The sequence below is a fragment of the Monopterus albus genome, unplaced genomic scaffold (assembly GCF_001952655.1).
Source record: "Monopterus albus unplaced genomic scaffold, M_albus_1.0 scaffold12.1, whole genome shotgun sequence".
Lineage (NCBI taxonomy): Eukaryota > Metazoa > Chordata > Actinopteri > Synbranchiformes > Synbranchidae > Monopterus > Monopterus albus.
In genome coordinates this window covers 5303874-5325772 of record NW_018127892.1, presented here as the reverse complement: position 1 = coordinate 5325772, position 21899 = coordinate 5303874, and the positions used below count along the sequence as shown (strand labels likewise).

The window sequence follows — 21899 nt, the reverse complement described above, 5'->3', positions numbered from 1 at the left end:
CTCTGCATGAGATACCTCTATGTACCTGTGAAAGTAACACTTCCTGCTACAGGCTGAAGCTAAAGCCTCCGTCAGGATTAACAAAGATTACGAAGAGTAATGCTACTGGGTATCAGGCCTGTATCTGTCACTGACATCACTGATGGTTCTGCTGAGGCACTGAGGGATAACACACATGCACACAACTTTAGGTCAAAGGTTCACTTTTTGTATTGTTTTGTGGGTCAGAGAAACAAAGGAACAGTGTATGATACACTATCTTCCTTTTGTTAGGTTAAGGGCTGTGTTCCTTTTTGTCAGGTGTGTCATCCATAAGTTGTGGAAAACACAAGCTGCAAGTTTTCTAGCAAGTGAAGCATCAAGTGCTATCTCCATCAACAGAGGAATCCCAGCAGGAAGCATAATCTGAAGTATTTAGTGACTTGATTTACCAGTGATTGATCACTGGACAGCCACATGACAGAGTGCCCTTGATTTGTCTCATCCATTTGGTCTCTAATTCAATTACACTATTAACACTTGGAGCAGCAGGACAAAATGCACTATCCAGAAGGCTAGGTCATGACTAGATCCCAAGCAATTTGTGTCAATGAAATCCAGTCAAACACTGGAACAGTCAGGGATGTCTGCACACGTTGCTAGGGAAGGACTTAGTCTTTCCCCCTGGCTTTTCCTACTTACCCACGATAACCTTTTCTAAACTCTGAACTCTTCATTCTTGTTTTACACTGGGTTTTCGTGTAGCTCTTACTTGAGTGTTGAGCTTTTTTTTGTTGTCACTTTTTGCCTTTGAAAATCATGTTCAAATAATCTCATTATTAGTGTGTGAAAGGTCTGTCTGTATCACGGGGGATGTCTTTCCCATTTGCAGAAGGCATATTCTGGAATGTCATTGTCTCAAAATATGGTTGCATTGCCAGTTATGTCCACTGCTCAGATACCCTTTAGAGGTGATTAGGGTGTAGGGATGGGAATTGATAAGATTTAATTGATACCAGTGCAGTTATCAATTCGGCTTGACAGTCTAATCAGTGATTCCTGATCAGTTTTCTGTGTGGAAGAAATCTAGGCCTATGCAAGTTTAAAGCATCACCACAACTGCTTTATTATCTGTGAGTCTGAGCACAATGTAAAATGTCTTCCTAACAATTGAACATGTTAAAATATATTACAGTAGTCAATTTTAAAAGGGAAAACATTAAGCTTGGGTTTGGGATTTACTGGGATTTATTGCTGTGCTAGTGTGCCATGTAGTGCTATATGTGATATTATAAATTGTGATATTGTGCTACTGTGGGTTTTTTATATTTTGTTGTTTTTAGGGTTTATTGAGACATCTGGGTATTTATATTGCTGTTTTGTGCATTGTGTTGGCATTTTATAATTCCAGTGCACCATTGTCTTGTATTATTTTAATTCTATTTATTTCATTGTTCTGTTTCACCTCATTTTAATTCCTTTTGCTGTTATGATTACCTTGTGCTGTAAGGTGATCTTGGGGTTTTTTGAAAGGTGCCGTATAGATTAAATGTATTTATTATTAGTAATATTATTATTGTTATTATTAAGTCTGTTTCACCAACAAGTTTCATTTTGGCCTATCATAAGTTTAAGTCAGCTTAAATGACCCTGCTGTCATTTTAACTGGAAATAGCGACAGTCAGCAGCGGCTAAAACAGAAGCTGCTACCCGAATGCCCTTTGTTAATGAATGTCAGAACTACGTACGATTCTGATGGATTGGTCAATTTGGAGCCGGTTCTTAACTGGAATCGGTTCTGGATTCCCATCTCTGTTACTGTGTAGCAGTAAACCTCTTCTGTGTGCAGGTATGTATGGTGCATGCCCTCACCTTTGCCAGGGAGCTGTAATACACAGTTATTTATTGTTTAGTTAATGAGATATAAAACACAATTGCTTACAAGTCTGTAACAAGAGACTGTTGTTGGCTGTTTTTGAATTTATTATAGAGTCCAGGTTCTGATTTTAACATCTGGACTCTTTTTTGAGGCCCTAATGGTGTACATGTCAGGTAATGGCCCCTTGCTGCTCTGCTGCCTGAGGAAATAACCTGGCTGTCTTCCCTCTATTCCTGCACCTGCAGACAAAGGCCTCTCCAGGCTCAGTGTGAGTGGGAGCAGAGCAGAGCAAAGACAAGATGTGTTATGTCTTTAGGTTGTCAAAAGTTACTCAAGGTCTGGATATGAGCTTGAATTTTAGATAGATGATAGGATTTACTCATTACTTTTGCTAGCATTTTGTTAAAACGACCGTGAAGATGGCAGCTGAGATGATGCAGTGATGTGCAATCACTTTCATCATTTTTTGACTGCTGGAGGTGCCATGCAGATGATTAGACCGAAAAGATTTATTTCTTTATTTTTTGAATCCATTAGAAGAACTCTGTTTATTCTGACACCTCTACTCTACAAATAATTTGGTGCTCAGCATCAGTACCTGCTTTCCTCATTACAAAGATTGCACTCAGCTGAGTCAGTCATGCAAAAGCTACCAACCTCAGTCATTATCTGTGTCTTACCACCCTGTCCTCTTTATTGACTTTTACTGTAAATCCAGCCACACTCTGCTGTGGTTTTGTCACCTTGACTTTGTCTTTCTGCTTGTTTTGGAAACATGCTAAACAAAGGTCATTGCTGTACTTAGCAGCCAGTCCCAGAAGCAACAGTCTCAACCTTGTGTCTGTCCAGTGCAAAGAGTAAAATGCATCTTTCTGCTGTTCTGTTCTGTTTGCTTACTCAAAGCAAACATTACTGCCAAGAGACTAAAGCTGTCTGACAAATGATTCTGGTATTCTGTGTTTCTGCAGTGTATCTGTGGTAATATCAGCAGCTAATATCCAAATTATACCTGCGTTCTAAGGATAGCCTCCTTTATATATTTTTAAATGAACATAAAGTAATAAGCTGGTTTTGGGGGTACTAAATAGAAGGAGATCTTCAGTTATGTTTGAAGGGCAACAACTTAAACCTATGCCTCCAAGCCAATTTAAGGTGGAGGCGCTCACAAGTTGCTGCAGCTGTTCTCATCGTCTCATAGTCTTGTTCAGACTGTGAAGTAGGCCCATAATTTTTGTAAGTGGGGTCTTCTTTGTGCGGCTCATTAGGTGATGAAAATCAGTGGCTCGAGCTGGTGTGCTTATATGAACTGTGTGTGCATATTAAACAGGTGCTGCTTGACACCTACTATATTTGATAGTCTCATTTAAGTATGTTGTTTTATGGCAATCTATTTATCCCACTTAGAGTAGGTTATTTTCTTTGAGCACTGGTAATAAGAACATCTGTAGAGACACCTTTCAGTGTTGCTTGTGTCACCTGTCAGTTGCTCGTAGCCTATTTAGTGTGAGATGAGACCTTTGATATGAGCTGCGTCAGGTTAATCTGTGCACACACTTAGAGCTGCATACATGTCTTTTTTGGAGACATGCACACACCATAGTCCATGCAGTCCACTACCACAGGATGCATACCTAAAAAAAAAAAAAAAAAAAAAACCATGTCCCCTGGGGCTTGTTTTTGCAACTACATGTCTTTTTTGGAGACATGCACACACCATAGTCCATGCAGTCCACTACCACAGGATGCATACCTAAAAAAAAAAAAAAAAAAAATCATGTGCCCTAGTGCCTGTTTGTAGCACTTGCTGGAATATTTTATTTGACCTAATCCAGCTACAGCTCAGACATGTGATTTTCCAGTGTTTCCAAAGAATGCAGTCATTTAGTAACCAAGAAGCATCTGGAATATAGTGTAGTTGATGTTAATTTGAGGGATTACATTTGTCTGAGGGGTGATGTGAGGATTGGGCTTATGCAGCGGTGGATCTATGAACGGTACAGTTGTGTTTTGCTGAAAAGTAAATGACATGTATGCTCTTCTCTTCCAGGTTGGGAAATGTGTGAAGGAGTGTGAGGGACGGCCATGGGACTGGAGAGACGGTGGCTTCAGGCTCTCACCGCTGCTGTAGCCATAAGTCTGATAAGTAAGGATGCAAATGCAAGTGTGGATCCATCACATGTAGTTACAATGCATTTCCATAATTCATTCCTCATTTTAAGCATTGTCTTCTGCAAAGTTCTTAGTACTATTCTTAAAAATAAAATGCTCTTTCAATAAACTGTTAATTCACAATATGCACTCATGTTATCCAAACGTAAGAGAGTTCCCAAAATACATAGAATAAGTAACTAAAGCAGTTAGCTATTCAGGGATTACAATTGTCTGAGGATGGATGCATAAATCATTGTTATAGTGATTGTTATATACTGTGTAATTATTGTAGATCCTGTTCTGTGGATTTGAAAAAATAGACAAAACATTAAAAGAGACCATTACTGATGGAGAAAGTCACTCAACATGGGACTTACAGATGAACTGTGATGAACATGTGTTTTGTTGGATCACATTTACACAATCACGGTGATGATTGTGCTCTTCAGTAGCATTTGTCTTTAGTCATTGAAGACTTATTTTAACTTTCTTTCACCGCGTTATATAGAATAATCACAGCATCTGTGTCACCTTTAACTTTTGTGGTTTTAACTTTGCTTTAACTTAAGTTTTGATTAAGAAATATGTTACAGATTAGGCAGAGTTTGCAGACTTATATAAATTGTTTTATTTTGAAAACCGTTATTAGTTGTGTGTTTTACTAACTACATTAAAAGATACCAAAAAGTGAAGTCATGCATCTGATATACAATACTCTGCCCAGTGATAATATATCATATATTAAAGCAAATTTAACTTCATTAGGACTTTCTGAAAGAGTGGTTTTAGTCTGTGAGACGCCAGGTGTTTTGCTCCATTTGTCTCTCTGCCATTTGTTTGCATAACTTCACCAAATGCTCATTGTTTACCAACATCAGTGAGACAGGTGTCTCTTGTCATGTTGAAGCATCGCAAAACAGTTGGCATATGTTGCCTTTCAGCTCCTACATTACAAATAGTTTTGAGTGGCAGCATGATGAATCTGGTGCAGCCCCTTTACATTGCAGAATGTAAAGTGAGGGGTTTACAGAATGGACACAAGTGGACAAAGGAGAGTGGGGCCAAAATCCAACTTGAATAATATCTCGGGGTGTGGATTTAGATTAATCCTGGATTTATGTCACCCCCAACCTTAGGCACATATTTCTGAGCATGCATGTGTCTGTAAAGGGGGGGTGGTGACATTGATTCTGCTTGTCTGTGGACCATGTGTGTACCCCAGGGGGTGGTGGGAGGTCGCCTGGAGAGAGCACAGAGAGTCCTGCTGTCCTGCATTAGAATATCAACCCCCCCTTTTGAGATTAACATAATCACCGGGCCAGATGAGTAGTAGAGCAAACACTGGCACCCAGTTGCACACACGCCCACGTGAGCACATGGCAGTGAGGGAGAGAGAGGATACAGAGTGAGGAGAGACTACTCCAGGTGTCACTAATGGGATTGTTGTGTATTTGCAGGCTTTTTTCAGCTATATGATCCTGTCACCAAATGGCACATGATTGATTTACATGCCCTCTGATGGTCCAGCTTTTAACAAGGGAACACTCTAGGGAAGTCATATTCAGTGGCTGATTCAGAGTCCGGTTCATCACACCATTTATAGTTCAGTTTTTACGTTTCCCACCAACTTTTCTGGGTTTGACCTCTTGTTGCCTGTGTGGTCGAGCGCCCTCCTTTCAACCTAAAGGTATTACTGCTTTGTTCTTTACATAGCACGTGGTTTTCGCAGAAATGAAAAAAAAAATCCAGAGAATCAGCCATAACTCTTTAAAGACTCCCATTTCATGCACCATTAAAGAGTGATTTAGGTGTTTACTCACATTTGTACTGTTTAGTGCTTTCTGTGCTACCAGCAACTTGTGTCCTTTGTCCTGCTGATATGTTGTTGTTTTTACAGGCGTGTCTCAAGGTCTGGCATCGTTGGTTCGTGCCAGAGAGGGGGCCTCTGCGGAGCTGGGATGCAGTCTCTCTCCTACATCCAGAGAACCTGCTGTACCAAACCTCTTTCCTCTGCATGTAGTGGAGTGGGTGCGCCTCGGTTACAGTGTTCCCATCCTCATCAAATTTGGGGTGTATGCTCCTCGTGTTCATCCAAACTACAAGGGTGAGAGTTATTCAGATGTGTTCAACTACACAGTCCTGTCAAAACTGATGAAAGATTTATATCTGGAAAAACATTTATCAAGACATGGCCCAGCAGTTGACACATTTCTTTAATTATGGTTCAACAGATTTAAAGCAAGGTGAAGAGAGGTGTCCATGTGGCAATCTTGCTCTCTCACCTGGAGCTACATGCATCTGCCCTGTGTAGGCAGTAGGTAGATATAAAGAGGATGCACTGCTATTTATGAAGACCTGGGGAGGGGAAGTTTGGATAAAACAATACCCCAAATAGGTAATCCATGTAAACCACATGCCCTCTAATTACTGCGGGTGTTCAGTCTGTGTGTGTTTCCAGACTGCTGCTGTAATTCCAGGACAAGAGGAAGGGTGAGAATGCATTAATGGAGGCCGTTAAAGGGGGTGGGGTAGCTGAGCAGGAAAAAGCGGAGTACCAGTAACGCTGTGCATTGGGGGGATTTAGAGTGTAGGTGGGGGCTTGGTGGTCTGGTGACAGTGTTTTATTAGTATGCTGAGGGGTGACCCAGTAAGGGGAGATTGTTGTGCTGGAAGGAGGATAGATGAAGCATTGGGAATAATGAGAGATTTCTTGCCTGAGCCCTATAAGCCTGCCATTGTCTACCAGAGGACAAAAGACAAAGAGGGGTATCACAACATCTCCTTAATTTGCCAAACCCAACAGGACTACTAGGACACCAGAAATCCCATACTGTCCCAGCTGGGTCACTGGAATTGAATTTACAGGGAACCTTGCTTAAAATTTCTTTGCATTTTATTCAACCTTAATTTAACAGGTTCTACCTAGGATTAATGTCCCTGATTCAGACTTGTTTTCAGCATCATGACAACAAAGGAACCACATTTAAGGTGAACTATAAACCGTCAAGATACACGTGTTTGCCATGTTAACCCATGTAGGCTGTTAACCATGTCATTGTTTAGAGGTAGTCATCTGATGCACAAGCGGCCATAATGAAGTAAACAACATTGCAGAGATGTAGCAGAGCAGAAAACAGTTTGGGATGTCCCAATATTTTTCCTTCCAACCCATGTGTGTACTTGTCTGTAGCGTTACTCCTGTCTGCCTCAGATCCTCATATCTCCCCTCCCACTGGAGGCAGATGGCAGCATGTGAAGCGTGTCAGCACAGTGGGTCTAATGTATTCTACCCTCAAATTAAAATGTTGGGGGATTTCAGATATAACCACAGCACAGTCAAGTAGGCGACCATTTCCCGATCTTTGTCTTGACTTGTCTAAGAACGGGAACAAGAGAACAGGGACGATTTACATTTCAAGGTTGATGATTAAGAAACAGTTTGAAGATCAAGAAAATGAATTATGGACATTGCAGAGACTTGTACTGGGTGGATTTACAGCATAATGGCTTCTTCCTGTAAATCTAAAAAAGGCATTAGAGTTGAATATGTAATACTATATCCAAGTGTTTTTATGTCCTTCCTTTGGTGGAGCCATTGCATTACAAATCCCGCTCATTTAAATAGGTTAAGATAAACCAAATGCTGTCTGTCCTTGGTCTGCTGCTTTGTCTCAAACTCACTGATGCTATTGGCCATTTTTAGAAGCTGAGATGAAAGAATCAGGACATGTGATATCTTGGATGACCGCTTTAGTCCATTAAAACAACAATTTTTGATATGATATCAGGTGTATTTGAGATTGCACTCTGTTTTTGAGGCCTATCATGACTACAGGACGATGTTCTTCCATCAACCCTGTTAGACACCAGCCTGTCTGGGTCTCAGAGAACTTCTCTTGTCTACTTAAAGTGAATCAGGAAGGTATTAGTACTCTATATCCCTCTTCCTGTCTGTTTCACACCCAACATGCCTTGCAGGGCAGAACATTAGTCAACTCACAACAAAGAGAAACTGACTGACGCACTATTATAGTCAGTTTGAATTGTATTTGTTGAGAAAATATGTCTTAAGCCTTGCAGTATCAGGATGGTTTACAGTTGCAGGATTAGATCAAATGTCTTCTTTTTGCTGAAGAAAATCAGTACAGACTGTGAGCAGAGGATGCCAACCTGAGGTTAGAATGACAATGGGAAAACCCCCAGATCTCTGCAGGCCTCCTTCATGCTCTCAGAGTGACCTCTGAACACTGGAGAAGTTAAGGCCTGCATTCGTCACACACATGCGCAAATCACATACACAGTGAACTCTACTAATGCATAAACCACCCTGAACTCTGAGGCCTTTCCCTTTGTAAACCTGTGTGGAATTTACTATTGAACAACTATGCTTTTGCAAACAGGAGCCTGTTTAGTGGCTGAAAGCAGAAAATAGTCCAGCTGAAAGGTGATACAGATCACCTTTATCCATCACCAACCAGTTTTTCAAATACAACTACACTAGGATGATGTGTAGCAAACAGTAACACAATAAAAGAATAATAGATAGCTGCAACTTGGGAATTTCATGTTAACCAGCAGGTCATTACAAAGACTCTGTTATCTCGTGCCCTAGGTGTGTCGCGGGCCAGAACAAGTCTATGAAGAACATGAATCAGTCAGTGCTGCTCATATTAAATCCTACTCTACTGGGGAGGTGTAGTCCAAGTGTCTTTTTATGGCCTGCATGAACAGTAGGAAGGTAATGGCTTATGTAAGCCACAGCTGTAAGATTACTTGGTGTTTTTACCAACATTACCACAATAGTTTCACTATTTTAAGTTAGTTTGCTATTCTTGGAGGCATTAAGGGTAAAGATCTGTCTTGGAAAACATTCAAAACACCTCTTATAATCTCATTGCAACAAACTGCAGATTTTAAGCATATCAAAATTAATACTTAGCTCTCTACCCATGGCAGGTTGAGTCACTGCTGTAGTGAAATTTGGCACATGAGCTGTGAGCACTTGCTGGTGCAGGGGTTAACAGAACCAGACAGAGAGAAGGACAGAGTTAACTGTAATGTATTTTATGACAAAGAACTATTCATAAGAGGGTTAAACTGATTAGGCAGACAGGAGGATTGAACAGAGAAATTTGGGGGAGTGGGAGGGGTGAGCTGACAGAGGCATGGGGCCGGTCCCAGACTTGTGATTGTATTCAAATCAAAACACATCCCACTATGCCCCTCTGCACAGCTCTCTTATGCACATACGGATGGACAAAGAAAAGCAGTGCTGGTGTTCTCCAAACAGAATAATCCTACTATTATATCACATGTAATCCATTGTACCCGATGTATTACTACTGTATGTCACTAAGTGGCAGTGGGAAACCCCACTGCAAAAATTATATGTTGATTTCATTTCTTTGAAACAATAAAAGCCCTGTCATAGAGCTTTAGTAAACTCAAACTAACTATAAATACAGTTTAATAGCACTACATGAAAGGAAAGTGTTTTAAATAAAAACTCTAGCCTGAAATGAACAAGAATTATGTGAGGTCAAAGTATGTGGTGTAAACTGTCTGCTTGGTTGCACTGCAGTGGTTTCACTTGCAGAAAAGCCACATTAACCTTGTCTTGGGAAAAACCGTAGATCAGAGACAGTAAGACAAGGCCAGTATCTGGCCAGCAGTGCAACTGAAAGCTGAGTTTTTCCTCACTTGCCACCCACTGGGTGAGAACCTGACCCTCACCAGTATGAAGAGGGTGTGTGTGTGTGTGTGTGAGGCTCACGCAGCATCAGTGGATTAGTGTTTCCATTTTCTACCCTTGGCTGCGCTGGAGCTCGGACCTGTTGGAAACAAGGGTGCTCATTTTAAGGCAGTCTGGAGCTGTCATGTGATAGCTGCTGGAGGAAAAACAGGAGAAGGGTGGACACAAGAAGAGAGCAGAAGCTATTGTTTCAGCCTTTTTTGTGTCCACCATGGAAGTGTAACGATGTTTGTCACTTGAGGAGGACTCATGGGTATTGTGCTGATGTAGGACCAGGGGAAGTGATGAATGTGTCTGCTGAGGAGTTATGGAGCAGAGAGGTCAGAAAGGTCAACCTCTTATTGGCTGTCAGTGGATTATTGTTGTAAATATTTCAAGTAACCTCTCCGTAACCTCATTCAACTCCTCTTTGATTTAGAAACAGGGTGGGTTTTACTGATACGGTTGGTCATTTTTCAACTCATGTTCAGTTATTGCAACATATTTGCATTGTATCTGTATCTGAGAGAAAAGCAACCTTTTTTTGTTAACATACTTAGGATGGAGCACCTAAGCACAACATTAAATCAACATTTGTCACCGTGTCAGCCTTGTATCTGACCCCAGGCTAAAAGGAAAGCAGGCCTCTTTCTCTACCTTTCACTCATTTCACTCACTCCTCTCTTCTGTGCCTCATGTGCTGCTTGCTGGCTGTGACACAAGGCTGTTTTTTAAACGCGCTCCCCCCCCCCACTTGTAATTTTTCAAATATTTGACAGTAAAGACCCATCCCCCCTGCTCGATCGACCTGCCCCTAACCATGTTTAGTCAACCCGTGTTTCTACAGCAACTGAATTCAAATTTAAAACTACAGCCCGGGCTTTTCTTGGTCTCATCACTATGGTAACCTGGGAGAATGAGGGGTGGGGGTGGGGTTGCTGTCTTTTTGTAGTGATGGGCAAGAGGAAGGCTTCAGGAAAAGGTATGACGTCGAAACCAGAATTCCCTTGTTGAGACCCAGGGGGCAGGGAACTCGCCAGATTTTGAAAATCAACATGTACACACACCCATGTGCTTCTGAACCCATGAGATTAGTGTTCATACGCCCAGTCACTGAGACATCTATGGGCTACATTTACAAAATATGACAAGAGATGCCACAGGGGTCTTTTAGTATCCCATCATATTTAGCTACATGAGAATTATGGGTATGCTGAGGAGGGTTTGTGTGATTTTGCATGCGGAAGAGTTTTTTCTCCTATCCCGCACTGGGCAGTTTAGTCCATGTCCCGTTTGAAAAGGTTGCATACTAAAAGAGTAGCACAGGGAGGATCCTTCAAAGAGAGACAAGAGGAAAATACCTAAAATTACCCTCACACCTGTTATCATCTGCCTGCACATTTCCTCTCTGAGCCCTGCCCAGTTGTTTGAAAGATGCTGACCAGAAATTCAAGGCATTCATTTTATGGTGCCTCTAAATGAGCACCACCCATAAAACGCTGGTCTGCTGTTTAGGAGGTCAATCAATCATTAAGCCTAACTATTAAGCACAGCAACAGCCACACACAGAGGAATGCAAGGTTAATTGTTAGCCATTGTTGTGTGTCTTTACACTCAGTGTTTCACCCTGTCTTAAGGCCATGTGTAGTCCTAAATTCATAGCTTTCAGGCTCTGCTTGAGACACTGCTGTCTGGCGGGAAACCAGTGTGAATAGTGAGGATATTGTGTTTCTTGTGATATTGTTGCAGCACACTGAAGAATTCTCTTATATTTGCAGTGTAGGAGATAATGTTAGTGCTCAGCCTCAAGATGAAATAAAAATGATGGTTTTCCTTCTGTTTGAGATGCTTTACTACGTTAGTACTTTGCACAGAGGCTTGAATGTGATGATAGCCATTACCTATATCATCTAAACAACTTGTTTGTAGTTAACAAGAATGATGGCGTACCAGAAACCACTCCACATTTCACTGTTTACTTTCAAACTGCTTTTGCCACAGCCTGGTATGAGCAACGTGTGTGTTTCCCCCTGCACACATCCTCCCGGTGTTTAAAGGCCTGTGATTGAAGGAGGAAAAAAAGAGTTCATTGAGAGGCAGAATAAAGGAGTGTGGGGGGTGGGTGGGGAAGGGCAACTTCACTACTCTGAAAACCAGGCTGCAGTCACCAGGCAACCAACAGATCAAGTTTCAAAGCCTGACAAGGAGTTGTAAGAAGTACAGAGAGGAGAAGAGGGAGTGGCGCTGTGTGTCTGTGTGTGAGTGAGTGTCACTGTTAAAAAAGGGAGATGTGTGTATTCTCATGCATGGATCCATCTGTGTGTTTGAGGGTATTCACACAAGAGTTCAGGCTGTGCATATGCCATGCCTCACGTTCATTTCTGCCCAGTGCCCCTCACTGATAAACAACAACAGGTGACTCATTTCAATATGAATCTGTTGTAGAAAATCTCTTTAAAGCTCAAAATTACAAAAATGAAAAGAATAAAACACATTCATATACTTTTCTATTTGTGTTTTAAGTTCAGTCCGAGCATTCCTGGCTCGTCACTCTGCTGCCGCCCAAACCCTAAATGACAGGACACCATCGTAACCTCTGACCTTGCATATCGTTACAGTTGTCATCTGAGTCATTCATGCATTTGTACTCCAACTTAGAACCACGGACTTCTCATCCTCTGCATATTTTATCCATGGTTGATTATTTGCTACAAACAAACTACAGCTGATATTCACACTGTGCGTGGATTTGCTTGCTTGCATAAAGTCTATGACTTTGACTGTGGCCTTTGTGACACTGGATGCCTGTGTCCTGGTCATGATAACCCCTCTTCCTGCATGCGCTGACTCTGCCTGTCTGACTGTAAGTGTGTTGAGCCCCTCTCTCTCTCTCTCTCTCTCTCTCTCTCTCTCTCTCTCTCTCTCTCTGTGTGTCCCTCATCCTTAACTCTGTACCCTCCCACAGGTCGTGTGTCTCTGACCCGGGGTGCCTCCCTGCTGGTGGAACGGCTGACCCTGGATGACGAAGGCTGGTTTGAATGCCGCATCCTGCTATTGGACAGTAAAACAGATGACTTTCATAATGGCACATGGACCTTCCTCTCTATCACAGGTGCAGCACTGCAGGGTTTTGGGGACTCAGGAGCTGCTCCTTTCGTTACTCATCGCTGGCACTGTCCCTGTTTAGAACAGCCACAGCATGTGGTCTAGCTGTGACTGTAGGCCCTGGCAAGCTGAATTTCCTGAGTGTTATTGCAGTTTATGAGGTGGTTCTGTCGTGTGACCTATTGTGCACATGGTGATTACATTATGTGTTTGTGTGTGGATAGTCTGCTTTGAATGTCAACATAGAAGTATAAGAGAGTATAACCAGGACAGGACAGTGTGTGGTTTGTGTGGGCTAAAGATTAAGGTTAAATGTTTAAATCTGACTCTTTTTAACCCAACTCCTTTTTCACACTATGTTACACACACTCGCCAGTAGACAATTTCTGTTGATAGTGTAAAGTAGCGATTTGATATAACTGCGCTACATGTGCTACATCAGGCTTCAGATGAAGACTGAATACCTTTCTTGTATTTAAGAGTATTATGTCAGTGAATGTATTGAAGTACATTACCTAAGAAAATGTTAAGTAGTAATCCTAAAATCAAACCTGAGAATGAGCCTTGTACAGTACATGCTGACATTTTTATCCAAAGCTTTTTCCTGTTTAAGTGCATATTTTTTTTAACAGAGTAAATAACTCCCAAACTCTGGCAAGGTTGGGTTTGTGTTCTGCTCTCCCTAACTCAGGCAAAGTGTGTTACAAGAAAGAAATTGTATGTGCCCATACATGTACTGTCGGTGAGGTTTTACTGGGGTTTGATGGTATATGAGCTGTTGTGCTCCATTTACATTTGTGGTAATCAAAGCACAAAATGCTACATTTAGAGAAAATAAAGACACATTTACCTATGAACTGTACTGGGTGAAGGATGTTAAAGGTCACTGTTAACTTCTGCATTTAGAGCCAAGTTAGTGCAGGGACTGTCCTGCATGTCCTATTGTAAATAGGACATGCAGGACACAGATAGAGTGTGTAAATAGAAATAATCGCTCCATCTCAGCTGTTTTTGTTCTAGCTCCACCCGTGTTTATCAAGAAACCACCGACTTTTGTGGAAGTTCTGCTCGGAGACTCGTTGACTCTCAGCTGTGGAGCCCATGGCAACCCTCGACCAACAGTTGTCTGGCATAAAGATGAGAGGCCAATTGAAAAACATGAAAAAATAAAAGTGAGGAGTATTAGCAGATGGCATTTCCAGTATTTTAATCAAATACTATGTAATTAGCATATTCTGTAGGAGTAGTAGCTTTGATGTTCCTTTGAAGCAAACTGCTTTGTTGTTCTCTCCATAACTGCCTCGTGATCTTCCTCCAAATTTTTCCTGATCCTTAATCCCATTTTAGGTGTTCAATGGAACCTTGTCTTTGACCTCTGTCACAAGAAATATTTCAGGAGTGTACAGATGCCATGTGTCCAACTCAGAAGGAAACCTGACCCACTCAATGCAGCTGCAGGTCAAAGGTCAGTGTTGAACTGTCACTCATCAGGAAAACGGCGTCTCTTCCTGTTTCATGTTAAAACGTGTTGTGATGTGCAGCTTTAACATTTTGCAACATCAACCCACATATTTTTCCAAGACATGTCTTTTCAGATAGATGACATTTTCTAGCTTGTGTAAAGGCTCTGAGATCTTGGTGTGCTACTGCAAAGCCGATGAACACTTCTGCATCTTACATCTAGGTTGCATATTGTATATTACCACCCACAGACCATGCTATTCCAATGATTTAAGGCTTGCCACCAACTCAACACCGATCTTTCCACAAATCCTGATTATGACTGCCTGTATCACACAGGCATAGGTTTGTATTGGTGTCTTATGTTTTGTTCAACTTTACCACAAAGGTCCTCCAATCATCATCATCTCCCCAGAGGACACCACTCTCAATATGTCCCAGGATGCAGTTCTGCAATGTCAGGCTGATGCCTATCCTTCAAACCTCACCTATGAGTGGCTGAAACAAGGACAGAATGTTTACCATATTGAGTGAGTAAACAGTTTTTCCAAAGGATGGTGTTAATGAAATCATTTCTAATATGTAAGTTATATCTTGTGGTCATGAGCACACTTTAAACCTGAGACAAAGACGCTTGCTCTTCTGGCTTTAGGTACCTAAAGTCGCGAGTGAAGATTTTAGTGGATGGAACACTTCTTATCCCTAATCTCATCCCGGAAGATGCTGGCAACTATACCTGCGTCCCAACTAATGGAATATTGACCCCACCTTCAGCTTCTGCACACCTCAAAGTGAAACGTAAGGGTTTAGTCAATTATTCATCCATTTTGGGTAACCTTTCTTGCAAGGGTTGCAGAGGGTGGGGGCATTTAACAGCATATCCTGGGCAAGAACCCTATAAGGTGTTTTTTTTTTTTCTTCTTTTTTTATGAATTCTTCTTTCTTTATTTTAGACCCTGCACGTGTAGGTCGCATGCCTCGAGAAACATATTTGCCTGCAGGCATGGAGGGAGTCATTGTCTGTCCCGCCCAGGCTGATCCACCTGTGCTGTACGTCAACTGGACCAAAGATGGCAGTAACTTGAATCTTGACAATGTAAGTTATGTGCCGTGAATATAAAGATCTCAAAAGAAAGTCTGGCAACATCTGACAGATACAGTATCTCGTAACTCACCATGTTTTTTTTTTCCTACTTTGACCTGTCCAGTTTCCTGGTTGGATGGTGAACTCTGAGGGTTCAGTTTTTATAACAACAGTCAATGACAACGCTGTGGGCATGTACACCTGTACTGCCTATAACAGTTACGGCACCATGGGCCAGTCTGAACCCACACAAGTCATTCTGAAGGTAAGGCTGGGCTCATCATCTTAGTCTGCAGCTGCAGAAAAAACTTTTACTGTGAGTGCACAGTTTTATGTGGATAGGCAAAAGAAGGCTCTTTCCCCTTTTTTCAGGACCCTCCATCATTCCGAGTGCCTCCTCGGCCTGACTATCTCCAGGAGGTGGGCAGAGAATTGATCATCCCTTGTGAAGCCAGCGGTGATCCCATTCCAAATGTGACATGGAGCAAGGTACAGGATGACAATTTCAACTCCAGATCTATGAAGGAGCAGAAAAACATATCTATCCCCTAATTAACTTCTTGGGACTATCTTCTTTTATAGATTGGTTCAACTCCTCGCTCTCCATACAGTGTGTTGGCTAATGGCTCCCTCCTGCTGCAGCCTCTCAGTAAAGATCACCATGGGGGCTGGGAGTGCCTGGTCACTAATCATGTAGCATCTGTCAGCGCAGGCACTGTGGTCATGGTGCTGGGTGAGTGGGCCAGCCTTATATGCTGGGAAATGCTGGGAGTGTGCATAACCACCTCCCTACCTTTCTGTCTTTGATTGAGTCCTTTACCTTTACCTTATGATACACGACACCTGAATGTATTCACATGGATTCCTGACAGTTTTCATTTGCAGAAGTGTTTTTCTGTTCCTTAGGCACCAGTCCTCATGGTGTGGCTTCGATATCTGTCACCACAGAGGTGAACCAGGCTAATGTGTCCTGGGTGCCTGGCTTTGATGGTGGATACACCCAGAAGTTCACTGTGTGGTCAGTAACAGATAAAACAGTATGACACTGTTCTCAGCTGTCAACAGCATTCCCAGCTGTTTTATGCTGACTTTATTTTGGCTGTTTTGATCTTTTTCAGGGTCAAGCAGGCATCGAGGGGAAAACATGAATGGGCATCTTTGCCTGTTCCCACATCCAAAAACTACCTGCTGGTGCCAGGGCTCCTTGCTGGCACTGCATATCAGTTCAGTGTCCTGCCTCAAAATAAAATCGGCTCTGGACCTTTCAGTGAAATTGTTTCTGTGCGAACCCAAGGTCTTTATAGTTAACATATATCTGATTAGATTTTTGTTTACTCTCTATAATCTTTGCATGGTTTTATCCAAATGGTGCATTAGTAGGAACTCATATTTGGGTCTTCTCATCAGCTGTGCCAACAGAAGTACCTACAGTGGTCACCACTGTCCCAATCCTTGATCCTCCCACACTCCTGTCAGCCAACCGGACAGCGCAAGGTGTTCTCCTCCAGTGGCTGCCTCCTGAGGCGCCATCGTCTCCACTGACGGGCTACGTGCTGCAGGTCCGCAGGGATACGGCCCAGTGGGTCATCCTTAGCAGCAACATCAGTGCCAATCAGAGTGAATTACTTGTACAAGGACTGCTAAGGGTAATGAACGGTTTTTCTTTTTTTAGAGATGATTTGTGATTATTTTTAATAGCTCACAATTCAGAGACATAGAAAGACATTAAACAAACACGGGAACTGAACAATAGACATTGAGCTTATGTGGTATGGGTCTTAACTGTTTGGTCATCAGATGCCCCATGATTTTTTTTTTCTCATACTTTCATCCAACCTGTACTTTCCAGAGACCAGTCAGTGTGGCCTTTGTGTTTCTTGTTTTCATTACGTGGCTGTATGTAGATTAAATACTGTAGCTTTTGTGCTAAAAATCATCACCAATCAGATCTTATGCTTAATAATGAAAATGTTTGACAAAGTGACTTTCATTACAAGTATACTAGATTATTTTTTTCATTTAAAAAAGTTAATCAAATGCCTGATCTTTATTTCTTTCAGGACTCCAGTTATGATCTGAGGCTGATGTCTCGCAGCAACAAAGTACTCAGTGAACCCAGCGAGTCTGTCAATGTGTCCACCTTAGGTAAGATGCTTTGTATAAGTTGTCATGAGTGTTATATGCATATTGAGTCAAGGTTATGGAATGTGTACAGTCGCAAGAAAAAATAGTGGCACTGTTTTAAGTTTCTTGATTTTCTATGTGATGCGATTGGGCTCCAGGTTTGCTAACACCTGACTCCAGTTGACATTTAGTGACATCAGAAGTCTAGTGTTATTACTTTTTCCACCATCGCTTTGTATATTTAATGGGTGTGTTCAATAAAGACATGAAAGGTGTTTGTGTTTTATCAGCTTAGAAATCTTGTGTTTGTTGATATTTGTGACTTTGGTGAAGATCAGATCACATTTCCAGTTTATACAGAAACCCAGGAAATTCCAAACAGTGCCATTACTTTTTCTTGCAACTATATATTACTTGATCTTTACAAAATTAGAATTGGGTTTTAGCAGTTGAATTTACAAACATAATTTTTTTTTTCTCCAATCTGATTACAGGGATGGACATTTATCCTCTACGCCCAGGTTTCTTAGAGGTCATCTCTGAGCCTCTGTTAGCTGGTGTGTTAGGAGGAGTGTGCTTCCTGTTTATGGCCATCATCCTTTCACTGGTGACAGCATGCTATATGCGTCATAGGAGACAGCGTCGGCACAGAAAGAGAAGACAGGGTAAAAAATCAGATTGAAAGACAACACACAAAAATGCAGAGTGAAATTGTGGCTTTCTAAGACCATATTAAATATACTTTGTCAAAACAGGACAACTTCAACTGTATTGCTGTTTGACATTTTAATCCTTTCTTCACCTTTTTCTAGATCTCCCATCTGCATTTCAGAAGAACTCGTGTCCAGAGTAAGTGTCCACACCAGCGCACCTGCATATGTTCATTCCTTCATTTACATTGTAATTTTATGTATTAGTTTATGTACAGCATGCAGCACTGTAGAGTTGTTTTAAAATGTCATTTCTATGTTATTCTCAGAGCTCACTCGCCCCCTTGCAGCCCAGACAGTGTCCTAAAGCTGAAGCTGTGTCCACCGCTTCCCTTCTTCCCCAGCTCATCCTCTGGACAATCTGATCGGTCATCTTTTGATAAAGGCAGCCGTGGGGAATACGATGACCAGCGGAAAAAACTCTTGTTCAACTCATCTCCACCACCACATTACACAGTCTTTGAGAGTCACTTGGGGTCTCAGGCCCCCTCACCAACTGTGTTGGAGTCCATTTCCAGAGGGCCAGATGGACGCTTCATTGTCCAACCACTACCAGAGGGTTCCAGTCCCTCCAGTACGAAAAACTTGAAGAAGGATGTTCTGCAAAGTAATGGTGGGGCAAGTGGCTCAGGGAGCAACTGTACATCATTCAGAGATTCTCCAAAGTCAAGCACCCTTAGCTCAGAGAAGGACGAGAAGAAGGATTCTCCTCTCACTGTGGATGTTCCAGAGCTGAGCAGACCTCCTTCTTCCCCTGGAAGAGTACGAGCCATGGCCAGAAACTTCTCCCGTCATGGCTGCTTTTACTCTGATGATGAACAAGGCTCAGAGGCCCTACTGGAAAGAGCCAGCTTCTATTCAGACAACAGTGAGAAAAAACCCAGTGATTCTCTAAGGAGACACCACATGTCAGGCTACACTGAAGTTCTGTTCCCCAGCTTGGGCAGACAAACAGAGCTTCTGGATAAAGATCGAGACAGACCGCATTGTTCAGGCTACCAGCCTATTGAAAGTCTGCTGACTAATAACAGCACCCTGGTCTCACAACTCGACGGCGTGCTGGAGAGGGATAGCATTAACAAGTGTGTCCAACTGGCAAAGGAGAGGGAAGAAATAGAGAGAGAGCTGAAGAGCTATACTGCTGATCAGAGAAGTTGTGGTCATGGAAGAGACAGGCAACAGTTTAATAAAAGAGAAAGCCCTCAGAGGGATGTGCTCAAGTCAGAGGAAGAGCCGATATGGAAGCCAAAAGATGTTACTATCAGACAGAAACACAAGCCCTCAAGTCAGACGAGTTGGGTATCTGACTATCGGAGGGCATGCTACTTTGGAAACACTAGCAGTCCCATGGATCGGCTCCCTACATCTCGCATACAGTGGGACATCAGCCCTGTTACATCAGTCACCAGCCTCATTCCTGTACAGAGTCCCGGGGAGACCACTTCACCAAGGTTGCAGCATCCTCGCACATGCAGGGAAACCTCTGAGGGCTCTTCTGCTGTTGATCCATCATGCTCACCTGTCACACAGAACACCTCCCTTCCCATGCTCTCCCCTGATGTCTCCTTAGAAAGCCATCAGAGTGAGCCAGATACCTGCAGGAAGTCCATAACTGAGCAGGGATTAAGGGAAAAAATACAGGACAGAAGTATAAGGTATAGACATTCATATGCTTATGCAGGCACTCAGCCCTGGGATTCAGCAGCTGGAAGGTCAGTCCACAGTGAGGGGCCAGAACATTCAGCCTCTGCACGGTATAGTCAGCCTGAGAGAACTGTAGATGTACACTGCACAGCCACAAGGGATCCCAGTCCCTCAAGTTATTCTACCTTACCCTGTGAACATCCTGCAGCAGGGGTAGAAGCCAAAGACAGAGAGACTCCGGGCCAACAAAGTGTGGGGTTCTACTCGGAGTTAGAAAACGAGGGCATTCGAACACGGAGGAGTGACAGATATCTTTTCTCTGATAGTCCCAGCCCTATTACCACACTAACTCTTGTAGAAGAGGTAGAGAGTGACCAGTCCCAATTTTCTGTCCCCAGAATGTCAGAGTCCTTCAAGGCCAAGCCTGCAGCCTCATCTCCCAAAATATCCCCACTGCAGACAAGTGCAATTCTTCAGTACCTGAGCCTTCCGTGTTTCATTGAAATGAGTGTAGATGAGCCTGTGAAGGAAGCTGAAGCCATAGACACTGCTGGATTAAGTTCAGAACTAAGTCCAGAGACATCTCTGGTGGCTAAACCTGATGTAGTTCCTAAAAACTGGGATGTTCATGTTCAGGAAAACCAGGAAATGGGCTTAAACCAAAAGGAAGCTGGCTTTGAAAAACCTCACTCTGCCAGTGCTGCAGAGGCCAGCTTTGATGTTGGTAGAAAACAGGGCTCTAAACGCCCCCTCCATGTGGAAGCTAGAGATTCTTCACTTAGAGTAAGATTTCCAGATGAGATAAGGCCATCATCTCCAGGTGCAGAAAAAACGAGTAAACAGCTCTATGATGAGAAAACGCAAATCCGAATTGGGAGTAAAAGCACAGACGGAGCCGCATCCAGACTTGGATCCAAGTCAGTTCACACCTTGTTCAGTGCGGCAACGGCCATGGCAGATATAGTATCAAAACACTCTCAGAGTTTTGTAGACAGTAGTGAGTCTTTATCTGAGCAATCCCAAAGACAAGGTTCTCAGGGCAGTAAGGTTAATAACATTGCATCACGGATATGTCAGGCCCCTGTGCCATTTCTCAAGAAATCCTTAAGCATGGGCCCCTGCAGGACGCTGTCGGAAATGGGACAGCCTCACCCCTTTTTAAAGAAATCTATCAGTTTAGGTTTGCAGAGGTGGGAACACTTTGAGAGCCCAAGGACATATATTTCTGAGAAATGTTACTGGGACAAGTTCTCAAGCCCAGATGTCAGGGTGAAGTCCCACAGTTTGGGTCATGCACCATCTTTCCTTCCCAGACCAGGCCCGTCCTGGAGGGAGTATGTCCCATTTAGACGCCCCAATATGAGGAGCTTAGAGAGGCCTCATCATGCACAAAGACCTTTAGCTAGTCCTTCCTACCTCACTCCTTCCATGTACCCACCCAGACGAAGTTCACTCTCGCCAATGCTGGAACCCTGTGATACTCGACAACAAGCCGCTGTTTTCCCTGAGTCCTCCAGGTGGTCTCCCTCTTATCAAGAAACTCCGAGATCTGCCCAGCATAAATATGTCCCCATATCCACATCCATCCCTGTCCCCCAGTACCAACACTGGCCAGGATCCAGAGGGAATATCATTAGACCCATGGATCCCAGGAGGGGCCCTCCAAGGTGCTACCTGCCCAGGGGCATCAGCTGGCCCTCACCTTACTACCCTCCCCTCACACATAGGGAGGGAGAGAGCTATAGGCAGCTGGACAGGATGATGGGGAGGGGAGTGGAGACAGAGATGCGGGAAGTCCGGGAGATCAGGGAGGGTGGAAGGGCCAGTTATGCCAGTCAGAGCAGTGGTAGAGGTAGTGCCGGTCTCTTCCGACAGTCCCTGTCCATCACTCCCACACTGCTTAGCTCCCCAGAAACCACAGAGGAGAGCGAGCGGCACAGAGCTGAGATGGAGCTGCCTGAGAGGCGAGCAAAAAGGTGAAACACCACCACACCTGGACAATAACAACACAACACACCGGAGTGGCTTCTT

The 21899-nt window shown here is 43.0% G+C and overlaps 1 protein-coding gene across 2 annotated transcripts in view; it reads left to right on the top strand.

Annotated features, from left to right (window-relative positions):
- The window catches only part of igsf9b (immunoglobulin superfamily, member 9b), a 29264-nt gene that overhangs the window by 4993 nt on the left and 2372 nt on the right, over nucleotides 1–21899 (top strand). For both annotated transcript variants that reach the window (XM_020590435.1, XM_020590437.1), the window contains exons 2-19: nucleotides 3906–4001; nucleotides 5907–6113; nucleotides 12706–12852; nucleotides 13866–14017; nucleotides 14193–14310; nucleotides 14695–14836; nucleotides 14959–15104; nucleotides 15260–15402; nucleotides 15515–15655; nucleotides 15763–15879; nucleotides 15973–16123; nucleotides 16297–16408; nucleotides 16509–16684; nucleotides 16798–17036; nucleotides 17451–17535; nucleotides 18009–18179; nucleotides 18327–18363; nucleotides 18494–21844. In XM_020590435.1, the coding sequence (XP_020446091.1) occupies nucleotides 3941–4001; nucleotides 5907–6113; nucleotides 12706–12852; nucleotides 13866–14017; nucleotides 14193–14310; nucleotides 14695–14836; nucleotides 14959–15104; nucleotides 15260–15402; nucleotides 15515–15655; nucleotides 15763–15879; nucleotides 15973–16123; nucleotides 16297–16408; nucleotides 16509–16684; nucleotides 16798–17036; nucleotides 17451–17535; nucleotides 18009–18179; nucleotides 18327–18363; nucleotides 18494–21844 (5696 nt within the window). In that variant the 5' untranslated portion in view covers nucleotides 3906–3940. The remainder of the gene's footprint in view (nucleotides 1–3905; nucleotides 4002–5906; nucleotides 6114–12705; nucleotides 12853–13865; nucleotides 14018–14192; nucleotides 14311–14694; nucleotides 14837–14958; nucleotides 15105–15259; nucleotides 15403–15514; nucleotides 15656–15762; nucleotides 15880–15972; nucleotides 16124–16296; nucleotides 16409–16508; nucleotides 16685–16797; nucleotides 17037–17450; nucleotides 17536–18008; nucleotides 18180–18326; nucleotides 18364–18493; nucleotides 21845–21899) is intronic.